The sequence below is a fragment of the Nuphar pumila genome, chromosome 4, assembly GCF_984573655.1.
Source record: "Nuphar pumila chromosome 4, dmNupPumi1.hap1.1, whole genome shotgun sequence".
Lineage (NCBI taxonomy): Eukaryota > Viridiplantae > Streptophyta > Magnoliopsida > Nymphaeales > Nymphaeaceae > Nuphar > Nuphar pumila.
In genome coordinates, this window is record NC_143252.1 from 23,707,312 (window position 1) to 23,727,524 (window position 20,213).

The window sequence follows — 20,213 nt, forward strand, 5'->3', positions numbered from 1 at the left end:
AAGGAGGTGCACACGAATAAGGTCATTCCCTCATAGGCACAATGCTCGGACCAAAATTGATCGTGCCAGAAAAGGTTATGAGGTGCACCAGACACGTGGTCCCAACATTGTAGGACGCACAGGACTCGATGGAGAGTGAATTGTGAGTTTGTGACAACTGTCTTTTTTTGAGATGGGAGTTTGTGACAATTGTCAAAGATGAATTTCTGGAGTTTGTGGTAGTGGGCTTGCCAAGTAACTCTCAGCCAACTATTTAAAAAAAAAAAAAAAAATAGGAGAGACCCTCCAGGGCTTTCCCACCTCCATCAACTATGGCGAGGCTTGATTAAAGTGGTGCCCTCGAGATGAAATGCTATTCATAAGTAGTAAATGGGCGCACGCATACATCTAGGGATGGCAGTGGATCGGGGGACAGGGGATGAAGGACATGAGGCAGGGATGGAGGTTACAATCAAAACCTGTGCAGGGATGGCCCCATCCTCAATCCCCCCCGTTAGTAAAATAACTAAAATACATTTAAGAATCACATTGGACCGGAGAGAAACGGAGCCTCACCCCGTTTAGACCGAGGATGGAGGACATGAAACAGGAATGAAAGCAAGGATGGAGATTAAAATCAAAACCCATGTGGGGGATGAATGAGGATAGAGAGCAGAATATTGAGACAGGAGGGAAGTGGGGACCTTGTTCCCTGCCTCCACCCCAGGCCACTGCCATCCTTACATATATCCGTGCATCAAGGCAATTGGCAAGCATTCAACAATGTCAATCGAGCATGACAGGGCTGATGCTTTTGAAACTAAAAAAAACCCAACATTGATGCTTAATACCTTTAGAGAAATTAATCATGAAGACACGAATGTCAAAAGCTACACTAACAGTATCGCCCAGTTGATTGGAAACGATGTAACCCTTTAAATAGATACTCAAGAATGTTAAAGACATGACAACATTTTTGTTCCAGACCGCCGTCCCAATAAGACCGTTGACAGTTTTAGAGCGATGTGCCGCAAGCGCTCATCGGATGACACGAGAGTAAAGACCAAAACGTGAAAGGATGAGACATAGTCAGTTATTCGTCATGGAAAAGACCAAGACACGAGACAAATAATTCGTTGCATGCCAAGTGCAAGAGTACACAAGTTAAACTTGTTTGGACCGAGCGTTCGTCCTGGTTTGCGAGGGAGACGAGTCTGAAAATTTCGACTATTCTTAGCCCTTACTCAGCAAGAAAGAAAGAGAGAGCATACATAAAACGTCTATCGCATCTTTGATAACTGATAAAAAGAGGCTAAAGTTTATGATGTTTCAATAGGCTAAAACACTAGAGAAAGGACTTCATCATCGCCTTGCAACTTGGAAGGCATTCGAAGACCAACAGTCTAGTAAGTGAAGGAAAACCTTATGTACAGAAAGATACACCCAGTCTGTTCTGTTTACACCTGCCAAATTAGCCGAAGAGTAGGCAAATCTAATCTAAGAAAGTTGGCATAACGATTTAGAAATCTCCACTATAGCTCACCACTGACCACACCATCATCAAAACAAATATGTAGACGAATCCAGCCAGAACGAAAACCCTGAAAGTTCACCTAGTAAGAACCACGAAACCAAAGCAAAATATAATTGACAAATTGGTATGAAGAAAAACTTTGGTGCCTTACCTGCAATTATTTGAGGACGGAATTGATAGACATGAAGCCATATCTATCAACCTTCTGATCAATTTCATTTGAATGCCGCTCAATCCATCTTCACAGTATTGGCAGGGTGGACCCTTTGATCATTTTGACAATCTGATATTCATTACTTATCGAAAGCTCTGTGATAGATATCGCCAGAGCTTGGTGTGCGAAATCTAAGATCATCATAAGTGGGAAAATGATTATCAAAGCCAAATCTTCCGTTCTGTGCAATTTCTAGCAGGCTGATACCATTGCTACCTTGAACCCCAGACCAACCCTCCTGCTGAACATTGCCAAACTGGGAGCCCCTTATGGACTGCTGATAGGAGGGTGGCACAAACATGGAGACATTGTTGCTTAGGGAATCTATCAGATGGGAAAGGCCATTCCCAACACCGTCTGGAAATCCCAAATTTTGGCTAGACGAAAAGGGCCTCTTCAACAATTGAATTCTTGGGTCCATCTCAAAAGTGCCAGATGGCAGAGAGAAGGGGGACCTCAAATCCAAGCCTGACTGATGAAACTCCATTGGAAGTTTCCCTTTCCCAACTGCCATTATGGCAGGATCGATGAACTCCACGTCAATGGAGGCTGGAGCATCCATATTCACTGGCATCTGGTATTGATTCTTAGGCACTGTGCCATTATCGAACTGTTGAGTTCCTACACAGGAGATAATAAAGTCAGCATGACGCATTTAACCAAATGCTAACATTATTAACATAAACAAAATGATACGAACTGGAAGAAGCGATGTTCAAAGCTCGCTCCACAATATCTTGAGATGAAAAGCCAGGTGGATCCATTCTATCCACTGAAGAAAATCCAGGAGGTGGAGGTCTGGTTGGCATAAAAAATCCAGGTGGAGCTGAAACCGGGGACCTTGATGTTGCTTTTCAAAAGCATTTTATTTGTTAGAAGCAAATCAATAAAAAAATATAATTAATTGAATAAATGGAACTTTTAATAGAGCACTGATTCAAAAAGCAACAGACAAAAATGCGACCCATGCCACACTTATCAGTTATCACCATAAGTGACCCAGTTCCTAACAAATTCATGGTAAGATGTTTAGCCACAACTAAAAGCAGAAATAAGGAAAACCGTTAACCAGGTATAGATGGCAAGCACTTGACCGTTAACCAGGCATACATGGCAAGGACTTGACTTAAAGAACTGGAATGAAGGGCTGACCATAAGAAAGTAAAGCAGGGAAAAAGGGAGTGATGGAAAATGAAATTAACTATAATCTATCATATTTATTTTCTAGGGCCAGCACAGGCACCAAACTCAAAGTTATTCAGAAACATACTAGTGAAACGTGATGAACTCCACACTCTATGCATAAAGGCAGTAAACAAGGCAATCTGGTTGCTCTTGCTCCCACAGAAACAAGTGTCATTTACACAGCAAAATAAACATGGGTATTCTCCTTTGGCATGCAACTAATAATTTAACTTATAATAATATGATGCACAGGTTTGCAAGAAAGAGATCATATGTATTAAGATTCATATAACAACAGACAACAATAAAAAAATACAAGCCGGCAAAGATGGTGTGCTAGGAAGAATTACGAAAAGATTTTGCAAACACCATTTGGATCCGCTTTCATTTGGTATTTCAGTTTAGATCCCTTTTGGTCCTTGATATTCAATCTAACACTCTTTTTTCACAACTAAATGGACCTTTATGGTGTCATATTTGGTAATTCAAGAACTGCTTCTGTATTGTGGATTGCAAAAATACTATCTGTACACAAAATAACATGTGGTATTCCATCTTTCATCATAGATTTCAGTACTTTCATACCAAATTCCAAATGCAATTGGATTAAACTTATGGAGTAAATGACACCACAGTCACAAATATCGGCCATTTTTTCAAAATCTTCCAATTTTATCACGAGATTTTCAAAATATCGCTTATTTTGAAAATGTCCTGTTTTTTATAAATTTTAAATGTTTCTCTTATATTTTAAATATTTTTAAATTTTAAACATACCAATATTTTCCCAAGAATTTCCAACAAAAAAAAAAATCAACTTATCCCAACATTTTCCTTTGACAAGAAAATTCCTGATAACGAGATTTGTGACTATGAATACATACAAATTACGTATATCTGTAGATTCCGGTTTTAAAGTGTTATCATTTCTTAAAGGTTCATAAGAAAATAGAGTGCCAAATATGTTTCCACATGGTATGCATAATCACGAATTTGTGGATCGAATCTTTCCAGAACACATTTTTGTGATGGCAGAAGTACCAACTCAATATTGTTTAGAAAAGTTGAACACAATAAGTGGGCAAGAGTTGGCAGTCAAGTTCATAATGGTATCCCTCCATTGCAGAGTACCTTCCATTGCAAAGTTAGATCGATGTCCACATAAATGAAAACATAATGGTGGAGGAGGAGCTCATAAATTTGATGTAGAAGACAAACAAGAGTGATTTGCAGTGGAAAATTTCACCAAAATGGCAGTATTACTGCATCCATATGGCATTTCAAAAGAAGTTACTTGCATTGCCATATACCATAAGGAGGTTTGGTGGAAGAGGGATTTAATAGTTTGTTGCTCAATACATGTGTTCATGTACTTGCATTGCCATATACCATAAGGAGGTTTGGTGTAAGAGGGATTCAACTGTTTAATAGTTTGTTGCTCAATACATGTGTATCTGTTGCATGAACACATGTATACATGTCTCAGAGAGAGAAAGAGAAGGTATGGAGGTTTGGTGGAAGAGGGATTCTCCTGTTTAATAGTTTGTTGCTCAATACATGTGTATCTGTTGCATGAACACATGTATACATGTCTCAGAGAGAGAGAGGGGTATGGAGGGTAATAGGGTGTTTAATGCTTACAAACATTTTACAAGAGAAAACCAATGTGCTCTCTCAGAATTCTGCTTGGCTTGTACCATTTTCTCTCTACATTAACTTTAGATGGTAATCCTCTCTTCAAAAAGTTTTGTTCTCCATTTGCATAGATAACAGAAGAAAATCTCTTAAGAACAAAAGTAGTTGACAGATAATAACAGGGAGACCAATGTGCCACACAGATTATCCATTTTATTGTTTTATTGAATCCCATTATACTGTTCCTGATAGAGAACGCCCTAAAAATAGTTGTATTGTTATATCTGCAGTCTAATCCATATGATATAAGAGGCTGACCAACGAATGTCCCCCTATACCTTGAATCTATGCATGCCATTCAAGCTACACTTTCATGGGGAAAACTAACTGCACCAGCATCAATACTTATACTCTCTATTCTACTCCTATACTGTATCCCCTTGCAAAGTATGTTTTACAAGAAGCTCCACAAAAGAGCTGTACAGAGGCCAGAAAGAAAGAGATTGCTCATAAAAAGTTAAGATAGCTGTTTTCCTTTCCTAGATGTGGCTGCATCATCCAAAATCTACCTTTTTTATGTAACATGGAGAAACCACAGGTATGATACAGGTCCAGAGGTCACATGAATCGTGGACTAGAGTAAGTGTCCACAGTGTTTAACTCCATGAGTAATCCCCTGCCCACTAGGAAGAGTTTCTCATTTGGCTTAGGCTTTGTGGCAAAGGACATGCACCTCGGTGATCAAAATCTTCACCTCCAACTTGAAAGCCTCAAGTCAACCCACCTAGCCAGGTGTGTGTGGAGCCCTTGTGGTTCATCATCCAAAATCTACTTAATGAAACCACAATGAAAGTCGCAAGTCAACCCACCTAGCCAAGTGTGCGGAGCCCTTGTAGCACATCATCCAAAATCTACTTAATTACTCTTTTCAACACCAACTTTGTAGACCATAATGAAGCAAATACATCCAAACACTGCAAAATTCAAATTTCTTGCCCTGCTAGGTTAGCTACAATTTGCAGAGGAGATCACCAATCCCAGTACATATATAATGAGATGACATGACAGAAGTTGAGAACAAATCATAGTTACTAGGAAGCGAAATGGATATGGGAAGTGAGTGTTAAAAAGGAGAATGAAGCAGGATTCACCTTGGAAGCGATTGTGGAAGCGTGTGAGAAGAAAAAGGAAACGTGAAAGAAACCAGGGGGAAGCGAAAAAAACACGATTAACATGAAAACACAAAAAAATAAGAGGGAAATGAGGGGGAAACGAAGGGAAAGCAAATTGAGAAGCCTGCATGGGAAGTGAGTCCCCCATGCTTCCCCCTCTTCGGGAGAAGCGTGTGCTTTCCGCTTCAAAAGTGTGCTTCCCCACGCCTAAGGGTGCTTCCAGTGATAACTACCAGACAAATAGATCTGGTGAGAACCGGAGGTATAGCAACAAGCAATGACAAGTGACTCAAACATCATCCTCACAAAACATGGGCCTATGTCATCAAAAGCACCAAGCAAGGCCCAGGATGCTAGACCTCACACTCGCCTAGCTCACTAGGCATTGAGGGAAGGAACAAAATAAACGATAAAAATGTTTGAAATTTGTAAAGATTAAGAAACAAGTTACTCAAGTATTAAACTATCTAAAGAAGAAAAAAAACTACAAAGTATAATTACTAACACATAATATGTCAATTCACTCTACATGTCTCGGACCAAGCCTTCCGTATGGGGCATGTGCAATGTGGAGCTCTACTGAGTGGAAAATGCATCGTATGTATTAACGTGTGGTATGTGTTGGCTTGATCGGTGACGTGCAATGGTATGACGTGCGATAGACAACAATATTGTCGTTGATGCGACGATGTGTGGGGGCACAGACGTTGAGCGTTGTTTGGTTAAGCAGTGTCAGTGGATTAGAAGATGACGCCCTTGGGGATTTGGTTAAGGACCTCTCGACTTGGATGAGTTTCCAACGCATAGCGTTTGAACACACAGTGATGCACGTGGGTTAAGGCTAATTCTCCAAAGGATAACCTTAGGTGATTTCAACCGAGAATGGTGACTCGGGGGTAGGCAAGTGAATGCCTAGGAGCTGGCGAACAAGTCTGGGTGGTGCTCTTAACTATAGTGTTCAATCATCAACGGGTCTTCAGACCGAGGGGCCGCAAGGTCTTGTTCCTTTGGTGGCAAGGTTTTGCTGTAACGTGAGGATGGAGTCGCAACACGCTCCATTGCCATTGATGGGGTCAGAAGGCGCCTCAGCCATGAACGTGATAACAACAAGTTTGTCATGCATGCGAGGATTACCCGCTTCTGTATGAAACTACATTGGGGTCCCACGAGCGAAAAATGCTCAATGATGTTGGAGCAAAAGATCATTGTCTAAGTGATTTGAAGAACGTCGAGGAATGGGACTTAGCGTGCTAAAAGTTCCAGCGATGGCAGATGAAAACCAGAACAAGTTGAGTAGGGTGAAAAAAAGAAGACCAAAGATAAGGGCAAAGGGAAACTGACATAAGTAAAGGTTGTGTTCTTACCTGCATCGACAATGTCAAGGATGACAATTGTTTGGATGAGGGAGAATGTCTCGGATCGAGCCTTCGGAATGGAGAATGTGCAGTGCGAAGCTCTATTGAGTGAAAAATGCATTGAGTGTAGCAATGTGCAGTATGTGTTGGCTTGATCGGTGACGTGCGATGGTAGCATGGCATGTGATAGGCAACGATAATGTCGTTGGTGTGATGATCACTAATAAGTCAATTTTCTAACAACCAGCGGGGAGTCCGCATGGTTGGTAGGAGCTGTCAGTAACCATCTCCTTGTGGTGGGATGTTGCATGTTCAAAACCCCAGTGGTATGTTGAATAAAAACTGGTGGGGGTCTGCCTAAACCAGCTTGCCTTTAAAAAAAGTCAATTTTCTAACAATATAGCTATTAGGACTACCTTGCAAGTAAACTCATGCTACTCGTCTCTGGTCTCAGAAAGGGTGTTTAGAACACTATTTTAACAAAAAATATCTCCAAAAATATGGTAATTTAGTAAAAAAAATTATCTGCTCCATGTTTTTAAAATTTTGAAAATAAAAAAGATTTGGTTTCTATAAGCCACCTAATTGGACCCCATAATGGTCGCCAAGCTTGTTTTTTTTATCAAATTGTGGGCCACAAGTCAATATGCCAGAACAGTATCATTCAATTATGTGTTTAGTCACATATACTAAATTACTAATACTCTCTACTAATCTTGGCAGGGAAAAATATCTAGCTACTTCAGGTTCGTTCATGAATCTTGCAAAAACTTTCTATTAGGCATTTAAAAATATAAATTTAAAATGATCATAGTCACAAATATATGTGATATTTTGAATATCAAGATAACAACGTTGTAAATTCATAAAACAATATTAAAGGCAAAAGCTCACAGAATTTTGAAAAATATTAGAAAATTTTATATATTTCACAATAATATCACGATATTATTAGTTACTTTACCTTTTTTACTTCTTTTTTGTAGCTTAAATATGTTTTTGTTCTTTCATACTTTTTACTTATTCCTTTTATTACATGTATATTTTTATTATCTAAACATGTTACTTCTATACTTATTTCTATTACTTTAATATTTTTAAAAAAATTTAAGCGTTGAGTTTCCCCAAGATTTTTCAACTAAACCTATATTATTGCAAGAAATCACTTTGCTTGGATATAGCTGAGATCAATATTTGTGAATATAAAAACGATACACAAAAACATAATTAACAATAATTTTATATTTTTTATAGAAGTTGTAACGGAAACATAAACTTTTTTAACAAATGATACAAAATAAGAAAAATCATACTTAAAATATAAAAGGATTAAAATATATAAGTTCTACAAGTATGCAGATAATATCAAGATTTTACCCTGATAAATTTTGAAAATATCACAATATATTCTCTTTTTAGATCATTTTTTATAGTTTTTGTGACGATGTATACCAAACCACTGATCTCTTTGGATTCTTCTTTGCTAAAGGTTCAAGTGGTCGTATGAGTTGCAATCACCAAGGCTTACCACCAAGATCGACTAATGTTCACCTGAAAAAGAAAAAACTTGAAAGAGGCCGAAGGGTTGTCGGTCTGTGGATTTTGGTAACTGCTACCAATCTATAATGGGTATTAAATCTAGAACTAAGAGGGTTTGGAGCCGCCTTACCTTCCCATCTCCACTGCGCTGCCATTTTCAAGCTCCCAAACTTCAGTAGGTGTCAGCATTTCCAAAAACCACTCCAAGTCTCCAATGCTCATCTCCCAAACACAGCCTTAGTGAAACTTGTCATTTGCCCCCAACGATGAAATCAATCTATCTTTAAGGTTTCACTACCTAATTCTAAGGCTTCTCTAGATTTCTCTTCTTACCACCTAATTTTAATAAATTCATCTAAAATTGATAATCTACATTGTGCAATAATACACACTCCTTATATCACCTTACAGTTCTTATACATTGTCAATTATCTTTCTCTTAATAGAAAGTAATATATGTCAAGTTAGATCAGATTTTCTATGTATTTTCAAGTTTTCTTCTGATGTATTGACTATTGCAAAATCAAATATTATTACAAAGTCAAAATTCATTTATCCTATCTCATTTATACACCTTTAAATATGCTTTCATTGTCTACAATATGTCAAATAGTTTTCTTCCACCAATTTTCAAGATTCTTGTTTAACTCTTTCACTTAGCTCTACTTGATATGCATAGATACTAGTAACAATTTAATATCTTCTTATCTAAGATAAAATCGGTCATAATAATCCCATTCCCACTCTATGTATCTCAACAATCATCTTGTAAAATACCATTACACTCTTTGCTCCATTCTTGAATTATTCTTTTTCCTACATAACAAAGAGAGTCATCTACTAAATCTTTAATTTTTCCTCCTTTCTTTTGTTTCTTGTGGGCACGTTATATTTATTTTCTCCTACGTCGTGGTATGGGACACAGTGGGTCGAGAGTCACGACGACAGTGGGGAAGTTGGGAGAGTGTGCCACAGGTACTTCTCATTGCATTTAAGTTACTTGTGGGGCTCCAGACTGAAATTAGTAAGGTCAGCAAATGTAGAGAGAGAGAGAGAGAGAGACAGATGGATGGATTAGATATCAAAATTTATCTAGTCACAATTACTTGTGGAGCAATGTTATAATTTAATATATTTAATGGATATCCATCTGGTATAGTCAACTGTATGTACTATAGTTAAAAAATCATAGGTGCAAGTTGTGTGATTTCATATCATGAAATTTTGGTAAATTGTGGGCCATTATTTTTGAAGATTAATGTTTTATGAATTACACAAAATATTCATTTATTCATAGCAAATGTATAATTCATGTGAGTGTGATCCCATCTAACTGGGGACAAGCTACCATCTGACCGTATTCCTGAGCATGATGTTCCTGATTTGCTAAAACATGAATCAAAAGATTGAAAGAGACCTATGTCACAGGGATTCGGCTAGCAGGGTGCCGCACCCGCGTCGACGCGACTCGACGCGGGTGCGGGTTCGGGTGTCGCACCGGGTGCGGTCAACCCGATCCTGGGTGCGTTGACCGCACCCAGGATCATTTAGGTCCATTTGTTTTTTGGATTTTAAAAAAAAAAAAATTCCCTGTGAAATGGGCTTGCGAATTTGAATTTTTTTAAAAAAAATTCTGCTGTCAGGGCTGACAGGCAGCTGCTGTCTGTCAGGGCTGACAGGCAGCTGCTGTCTGTCAGGGCTGACAGGCAGCTGCTGTTTATCTTTAAAAAAAATCTGCTGTCAGGGTCTGACAGCAGCTGACAGCCCAGAACTGTACTGGAAGCTTTTCCAGCTCGTATAGAGACCATTTTGCTCTAATAATAGTATTTGTCAGTGCAAGCATGCTAGAAGTGGTATATCATGAATGACATTCATCTTTGAGAAATACTATCTTTGAGAGATACGATGCATTATAAAAACCCTCATTTTACCCTAAATGTCAAAATATGGCCTAACTTTGTATAAGCGGGAAACTCCATCAGTGGCATGATTTTATTATCTGGGAAGACCACATCACCACCTTCTCTTGTGATAAGATGATCAAAGTGATACACTTCCCTTTTATATATATATATATATATATATATATATATATATATATATATATATATATATATATTTACATTTTTGCCCCTGCCGCACCCCCGCACCCGGGTTTTTTGGAAGTGCCGAATCCCCGCACCCGCACCCGTGCCCGCACCCGCACCCGCACCCATGTGACATAGAAAGAGACTAATGGAATAATTAAACATGGAATGGTGATCAATGCTTAAGTCATGAGGACACAACTATCAGACAAAGATTAAATCAGGATATGTTTAAGTTTTGGAAACCAAAAATAATAAGGAATGGCTAGATTCACACTTTATCTCTCAAAAAATTAATAATGCTAAATAAACCAACATGAACTTCTGATAGAAGTATCAGTCAGCAAATCAGAACAATCTAAGAGAACACCATATAAAAGGACCACGTTGTGCAGGATACTGGAGGCATATCCTCTGACCAAAGGCCTCTAGGGAAGAAACACACATGAACTAATCTTTTGAAATTACAGTTTACATGAACCAAAGTTCAAAAACTTAAATGCAGATGCCTCAACTCCAGAACAAGCAAATTATATCATATCCTAGAGATATTAATTTTTGGTAAATCTCAGAATAACGGAAGAGCATGATCTCTAGAGACAAACAAGCAACAGATAATATAAAAGTTCAGGGGTAAATTTGAATCAAATGAGGTGCTTAAATCCGAGCATAAAGGAATACACTGGAAAAAGAAGCTTCAACCATCTAAAGATGAGCAGACCTTTCCATATAACAGTTAAATTTAGAAGTTTATAGGCTTAAATATTCCAGAAATTAAAAATTAAAAACTCACCAGCCTTATTTGAAGAAAGAAATGCATGACGGCTGGCAACAGAATCTGAATTATCCAAACTATTGGTTGGAAAGATACTTGCTTGATTAAGCACATTTGTATCTCTTACTTCCCCTGCATGTAACATATTAAAGCTGTTCTGTGCATGACTCCTCTTGGGCCCACTGTAGCCTGTCTGGCCTGCATATTCTTCCTGCCTTGCAAATGAGAACCGAGATTGGTTGCTATTTAACGTCTTCTTTGGAGCAGAAAGTTTCAAAGAGCCCATATAATTTTCACTTGACAAGAATTTTGTAATACTCTGTGCAGAGGTCAGCGGATCATCCAAGCCATCAAAGTTCATGGATAAAACGTTTGAAATAATGCTGCTTTCTCCAGGGTCCACTAAAAAATCATTCTTATCTACTGTAAAAATGTCATTATCAAGACTCCTGAATGACCTAGCATGTTCAACTTTATTGCCAAGATCAAACTGATCAACTGAGCCATGCACATCTGGGGAACTGCTGAACTTCTTTGAATCATCTTGCATTATTGGATTGCTTGTTGGACGAGGCAATGGGCCAAAATCAAGTTCATGATTGAATGTTCCATCAAGACCACGTCCATTGCTAAATGTGTTAGCAGACATGATGTACCAATCATTCATACCAGCAACATCACTGTGTTGCCTAGAAAGGGATAGTGTATGGTCTGAGACTGACGGGCTGAATGAATGCTGTGTTACTGTACTCTCGGAAGCTTCTAGATGTTGAGTTCCCCGATGATCATCAGATAAAGAAATTTTATTCCTTGCTGCATCTGCCAATATTGGCACTTCCCAATCTGTACCATAATCTGTTTTCCTTTGGAAAGTTGCACACTCAGACATCTCAGCAGCTCCTCTTAAAGTCTGATATGCCAAAGGCTCATGTTCATACTTGCCATTAATCTGGAGTGAATTTGCAGCCATCTCCCCTTCATGGACTGGATCTTTACCAAAATTTGAGTTATACCCCTCACTGATGCCAACTCGACCATTAGATCCATTAGAGCTTGATGAAGATGATGCATGGCACAAGTTTGGTACAGCTTCATCAATTGAAGAAGACGATGCATGGCACAAGTTTGGTAGAGCTTCATCAATTGAAGAAATCTCATCAGCAGCTTTGCCAACAAACAAACTACAAGAATGAGAATCACGATCTTCATGCTCTACAGATGTCATGATGCCTCTAAGATCAACAATCCCTGGGGAAGCCACATGTGACACTTGATTAGAAGCAGTTGTAGCAGCAGTACCTATTGAAACCTCTCTGGGAACATCCAATGCACTTCTTTCATTACTGCAGATGTGAATATTGCTAGCTGCCAATGTCACAGGACCCCCTTCCAAGTTTGTAGCATGCTCATCAGAAACACACATAGAAGATGAGGCTGAAACTGTAGGGAAAGAAACAGATGGACCATTAGACAACCCTTGTATATGTGCAGCAGATCCCTGTGAAGAAACAGCATTTGAAGATGCTGCCATGCCATTTGCAGCACGCAAGCCCCTGTGACCAAGGATCACAATCTTAGCAACAGCTAAAATATTTTATCAAGAAAATAACCATACAAATGGATGCAGAATACCAGGAAGCGGCCGCAGGAAGGACACTTGATCTTACTGGGTTACTATTAGGAGGAGATATTATGTGGTTTAAAGGGTTCTGCATAGCAAGAATGTCCATTAGTGCTCAAAATGAATATGGAAGCATACTCGAGAAACAGATGAGTAAAAATACCACATCATTGTTAAAAGTTGGCAATACTGAAACACAATGACTTACACAAGCCTGAGTCTTGGGCAACGCTTTGCCTGAACTAGGAATGTTATTACAAAATTCATCGGCTGGAGGTGGCAAAATATTTCCTGAACGCCGTTGCAAATGATTGGAAACACCAGGTATTTGATGAACTTTAGTCCTTTACTAACAAAGTGAAGTCAGACACAGATGGAAACACTGAATTCAAATATAGATCAATTAAAATGTTGCTCTACAGATTAGATGCTATTGGTTATTCTTAAATACTGACATTGGAATAAGGCATAAAATAACGTTCCTACAAGCACACCATCAAATCTTAAGAAACCATTCACCATTTTTTGTTACACATACACAAGACAAACCCAATTTAGGGATACCATAGTTTTGTGTCTTGAGGAGGGTAACCAACACTCAAACACTAGACTGGGAAACCATGCATAGATACCAAACTAAATTCTCCATGAATATGCAAGAGAATTACTGATAGGATACCATACTTTTGAAGTAAAACTTAAAATGACCAACAGAACAATGAGAGATTCTAAAAATAATTATTCAACAATGAGAGATTCGTTGAAACTCGGTCTGAATGCTGGCCGGAAGGCCAAAATCCATCAACTCCTACTTGACCTCCCAAAACTCTCTCCAACACAGTTCTACCAAAGATAAAATATGTTGACCCGAATCCCCCCCCCAATCCCATGTCTCACAAAAATGCATCTTCCCAAACTGGCCTTAAGTACTTGACCATCACAAATTAACTTAGCAAATTAAAAAGTTGCTTAAGATGTCCATTAAAAGCACAAACTTTCAGCAAGAAATAGTTTGTACTTAGAAAGTCAACATTCACCCACTTCGCAAGTCAAAATTCATTCACAAGCTTAGATCTAAATAGAAGCCTTCACTATGCATATGACAGAAAAAATTATTCTCCATCACTTCCAGCAGTAAATGAATAACTCAATAACCATTATCTTGACATGCATTAAGTACCATAAAACTCATCAATTGTAGTTGATATACACTTGAGTGTACAAAATCAAGTATGTATATGTATATATATACAATGAAAATAACAGGTGTAAAATCCTATACCATATTAGGCTTTCATTAACAATTGTATCTTAACATACTAAAATGAGGAAATGATCTAAACTGTGGTTTGGAAATATTTTACCTTTTGCCTAACCTCAAAAGTATAAAATATCATGCAGTTCCAAGCACATAAGATATCCATCAAAAATATATTAAAACATAAAAATTGAAAACAATATCCAAATAAAGTTAAGTGTTGCATCGTACCTGATACAAGGTGTTATAACCTCATCTTTTGTGAAACTATCTTCTTGGGTTCCAATATCATGCAAATATAAACAATCTGGATTGCTACAAGGCTGAACAAAATGATATGCTTCAATAGATGGAGTACAGAACAGCAACATGCATGCATGTCACTGTATGTCAAAATATGAATTAAAGACTTCCCTGAAACACAATTTCCACATACCATATTCTTTAGCCATGCATGGCAGTACTTTGTAGTTCCATAATGTGCCCTGCAAAGGAAGGAAGCATTATTTGTTCAAAAAATCAATTGGCTGTCCTGTTTAATCCACCTTTTACATCCTAATAATTTTAACAAACAATACAGTGCATTTATAAGATGCATGCAATTAACCTCAAAGGCTTTCCTTCCAACACAAAGCCGTTCACTGCTTGAATACATCGAATTGCCTCCTCTTCTTTTGTATAAGTAATATATCTAGAAAAAATAAAAAGATGAGAAAAAGCACAATCACTGCATCCAGAAGATGAATGGCATAAAGTGGGCAAAAGAGGCAGAAAACAAAGAGAACAAAGCTGCACAAGTGGAAGAGAACTAATTTGATGACAATAGATGCCCTAGAATCAGATGTTGATCCCGAGGCATCCCTTATCACCAATCACTTCTCCAAAAGCATCACTACATTTCAGCAAAATAGAGGGACAACATCATACCAAGTAAAATAGATTTACAGAGATGCTAATCCAACTTACAAACTAAAAGTATTGTTAGCAGAATGCGGAACACCAGCTGCAGTTCGAGAAATAGACACCTTTAGAACCTTCCCATATTGGCCAAAATACTCTTTCCGCTCAAGAATCTGCATAGGATGATAAAATCCATCAAAAATCATCACCATGCATATTCCAAATGACCTCCAGAGGAATGGCAACCATAACTCAAACAGCAATACATGAGAATTTTTAGGTGCACGATGAGGTGGTTACGGGAAAAATAGATTAGAGTCAATTGATATACCTCTTCATCTGCTAAGTTAGGAGGTATTCCAACAACATACACCAGGTTTCTCTGAATCACCCGGACATTGCTGAGATGCTTGCGTCCTTCTGATGCTTTAGACTTTGACTTTTGCGATTTCTGTCTCCTCTCAGAATTCATTTCTGCCAACCTAGTTGAACAGGAAAGAAGATTAAAACTTCCAGGTTGTCACAAACTAAATGAATATTCATGACTATAACCATGAGTCACAGGTTCATTTTCATTCCCACCCCATGGGTTAAGCAATTTTATGAAAAGTAAGAAATACAAATAAGCATACCGTTCACAGTTGACAATTGCTCCAACAATTTTCTCTTTGTCATAAGATGTTCGACAAGCAGGACATCTCCCTTCTGTTTCATCCTTTTCTGCCATATCCATGATATGGTTCCAACACCAGACACATATCTGTTAAAAGAATTTAAAAAAAAAAAGAGAGAGAGAACTGAATTAAGCACACACCAAACATTCCTCATGAAGAAATGCCAAAGGGGACTCAATCAAGAAAGGATAAAAGAGCAGTCACAATAATTAAACAAGTTCCAAATAGACGATTTATTAATTAGATGACAATAAGAAAAGGTGGTCACTTGGAAATCAAAAAACACTTAAATAAGGGAACAAACCGCAATACAAGCTAAGTAAGTGGAAAGGGGAATGGTACTTGAGCAATAAGACAAAACACACATGCTACAATCATCATGCTATCTCAAATTGTAGATACAGGCTGAGTTCTAAATCTAAATCCACACTACACAAGATGCTTGTTTTAATATCTGCACAAGTTTAAAGCATACAAAGGTGCCAAAATCAATAATGAAATGCAGACCTCATAGCCACATTTACATGGCTTCAGATGCTGGTCCGTCAAGTCCATCTCCTCTGTGCACAAGGGGCATAATCGTTCTCCCTCCTCACTCATGGTGGTCCTAAAGAACAAAATAACAGTTACAATAAAAATCAAGAGTGACAAACACATTATCATCCTTGGTTAACTCTTGAAAGTAGTTAACTGAAACGCACACAACACAACACACTGGCCTATTATATGCATAAAGAAAACAAATACAGAGTTCAAAAAGACATGCACAATTTGCAAGATCCATTGTATGACTCAAAAGATGATTCAAGAACATTGGAAGTTAATGTTCAACTTTTTATGTGCATAAGGCTGAAAACAGACCTAAACCAATACATGATCATGCAATTTCATATTAATTTTCATGGAAAAGCAGTACCAAGAAAAGAACAATCATAATGGTCGTAACACTTAAATCTGAATCGCTTGACCTCATGTTTGCCCTGTAAACAGAATATAAGAAAGATATGCAAAACTACCTAAATAAATATCGCAACCTCCACCACCAAAAATGACGTGGAAGAACAACAATAAGAATAGCAAATAAAGACTGCGGAATCACATACCGAATCACATACCAGCATCATGCTTCTAGTTCCTATAAATAAAATCCTAGTCCGGACACACACAGAACATCAAGACAGCAGACACGGTCACCACTCAAAAACCAGGACCAACTAAAACGAGAGCACGCCCTCATAGGCAACCTCAAAGCCCTAATTCCACAACAAATATTGGGCATAAAAGAACCGGAAGTAATAAAACCATCACCATCGTTATTTTGCCTTGAAAACCTGACCCCCCCCCCCTCTTCAAGAAACCATGCAACACCAACAATGAGTGAAAATCGCACCAAAGATCAACCACCCCAAAACAAAACAAAGTAGAAACCCCCAAGGCACGACCAATCATATAAGCCCTAATTCAATAAAAACCAAATAAGCGAAAGTCGATTAAAAACCCTAAAAAACGCACGACACAGAGAAAAAAACGAAAAACACAATCTCACCAAAACGCTCATTCCTATCGCTAATCCTCCAAAAAATACGCAGAAAAATCCCAAAAAAATGCATCAGAATGATCAATCACCACAGATCCCAAAAACCAACACCCAATTCGAATCCCTAATCCGCACAAACCATCTAGCATGCACGACAGGTGTTGAAAAAAGAAAACAAAAATCGATTCAGCGCAACGAAGATCCAGAAAAAATGAACGAGTAAAAAGGAAAATCAAGAACCCAAGAAGAAGAAGAGGGAAGAAAACTACGGGAAAAATTCCGAAAAAAAAAACAAGAAGAAGGAGGAGGAATATGCGCCGTACATTTGATCGATCTGATGCCGGAAGTCGAGAAACCCTAGAAGTCGCCGGAAAATCTCTTCTCCCTCTCTTCTCTCGTCCGTTTATAATTTCTTTCTATTTCGGTCTCTTTCTCTTTGTGGTTTTAAATAATTCGGTTTCAATTTGAGATAACGCTGCGCCGTCCGCTCTAACGGAGACGATTACCCCGGGTGCGTCGGGTTAACGGTGATGGAATCGCTAGGCCCCGTCACAGGCCGAAACGATCCCACGCCGCTAGTTAGCCATTTGAGGGCCCAGTGAGTCCCCACCGATGGGTTGAGTCTTGGTTCGGGCTCTGCCAACTATATATATATATATATATATATATATATATATATATATATATATATATATATATATATATATATATATATATATATATATATAGAGAGAGAGAGAGAGAGAGAGAGTGTGTGATTAGTAGTTGCCAAAAACATAGGTGAAACACGCTGACCATTCATTGTGCACATTGATGGACGGCCAGCGCAAAAATAAAACAAAAAATTGCATTTTTTGATGAGTTTTTTTGGCAAAAGAAACATTAGCAGCGACAAAATTGTCGCCATTCTCTTTGGCGAAAAGCTCATTATTTTGACGCTATTTACTGAGAATCTACACTTAAGCATGTATTTTTTATGCAAAAATGATGTTTGGAGTTCTGAAAATTTTCAAAGATTTTGGACCATTAATTTTTGGAACCTTATAAAAACCCACCCATGTGTCAAAATAGAAAGCTTCAAGAGCTGATCCCTATAAAATCAAGCACATAGATAACTTCGTATGGTTAGAATTTATAAATAAAATGAAAAAAAACTCAAAATTCATTGAGCACGTTACTATATATATATATATATATGAGAAAATAGAAACTAAATAGAAAACCTACTAAATAAAACATGATAGTGGATTTTTGGTATTTTTTCTAAATTTTGAACCCATAAATGTGTTTAGCATGATTGATTTACTAAAAATCGACACTTGGATCATTCATTTTTTATGAAAAAAAGGTATTTGGAGTTAAAAATTTATAAAAATTGTAGGTTGTTGATTTTTGAAACCTTATAAAAACATATTCATGCTTCATAATCAAATGTTCCAAGAAGTTATTCCTAAAAAACAAGCTTATAGATCACATTTATGGTCAAAATTTTGAAAAAATACTAAAAATTCATGGAAATCCACTATCATGTTTGATTTAGTAGGTTTTGTATTTAGTAGGTTTATAATTCTATCTATCTATATATATATAATCACTAGAATATGAGAATTAATGTGTGAACCACAATTTTTATAGATTTTTTTTCCTTTTCTATTAAATCTAACCCTACATATGTGGTCTCCATGCTTGGTTTTATAAGAACCCACTTTTGAATCATCCTATTTTGATGCATAAACAATACTTTTTTAAAGCTTTAAAATCAATGGCTCATAATCTTCATAAATATTTAAGCATTTAAAAATTATATTTTTTTATCAAAAATACATGATCCAATGGTTAATTTCTAACAAATTCACCATGCCAAGCACATCCACATGCAAAACCAAGGATTGAAAATGCCCATATTTCTAGTTCTCATATTTCAATTCTAATATTCTAGTGACTATATATATATATACTTGGCATTTATATAGAGAAAGAAGGGGCAGCACAATCCCCATTGTCTCTCTAGAAAGAGAGTCATTCTCTCTCTTTAGAGAGAGAATGGGGATTGTGCTGCCTTAGTATATATATATATATGTGTGTGTGTGTGTGTGTGAGAGAGAGAGAAACAGTAATGATAATGGGACGCCAACGATGCACATTTTTTCGCTTTTCAGATCTTTCAGCGACGGTCTTGGACCATGGCTAAAAGCTTTGTAAAGCAGAAAAAATCCAACGGACATGCCAAGCATGTCCATGGGTGTCGGACGAGAAGGGAGTTCGACGATATCCCACTGCCTAGGCTCATTGTGGCTCTAGCTTGGACTTCTTTTGGCTTCGGCATTGCCTTGTGCTGCTTGTGTTTTGGATCTTTGCTCTAAACCTAAAGTCTAGTCTAGGTTGGTAGTGGACTCAGACTTGGTCCTAGTCAAAGGCAAGCTTGCCTAGCAACCACTGGCACATTACGACCTGTTATAGGTCTTGGTTAAGACTAGTGGCTCAGCTCAGGTCTCTGTTGAATTTGGAGAGTTGGTTGACCTTGGGCTAGGTTGATTTAGATAGGTTGGGTGGTCACTGAACCTTATGAGAGTGGTTCCGTGTTTTAACTTCTAGTGCATAGCATTGGGCACATGTTTTTTACTAGAAGTTGTTATATGAATGTGAGCATGTTCATAAACTTCTGCTCTTTTGCAATTAAGATCAGGTCGTCTAATTCATGAACTTTGCGTCTTTGTACTGATATTTTCATGAGCTTGGCAAAGTTTC

The 20,213-nt window shown here is 37.8% G+C and overlaps 1 protein-coding gene across 1 annotated transcript; it reads right to left on the bottom strand.

The window, feature by feature from the left end:
* Window positions 1–1,248: 1,248 nt before the first annotated feature.
* LOC149839656 (uncharacterized) lies at window positions 1,249–17,898 on the bottom strand. Its single transcript, XM_090002716.1, has 14 exons — window positions 17,789–17,898; window positions 16,436–16,535; window positions 15,887–16,014; window positions 15,586–15,736; window positions 15,321–15,427; window positions 14,962–15,045; window positions 14,791–14,839; window positions 14,586–14,677; window positions 13,305–13,440; window positions 13,108–13,184; window positions 11,494–13,028; window positions 2,428–2,577; window positions 1,665–2,348; window positions 1,249–1,580 (listed from the first exon to the last, which is right to left on the bottom strand). Coding segments are annotated over exons 1-13 (3,153 nt in total). The 5' UTR covers window positions 17,791–17,898; the 3' UTR covers window positions 1,249–1,580; window positions 1,665–1,806.
* Window positions 17,899–20,213: the final 2,315 nt, after the last annotated feature.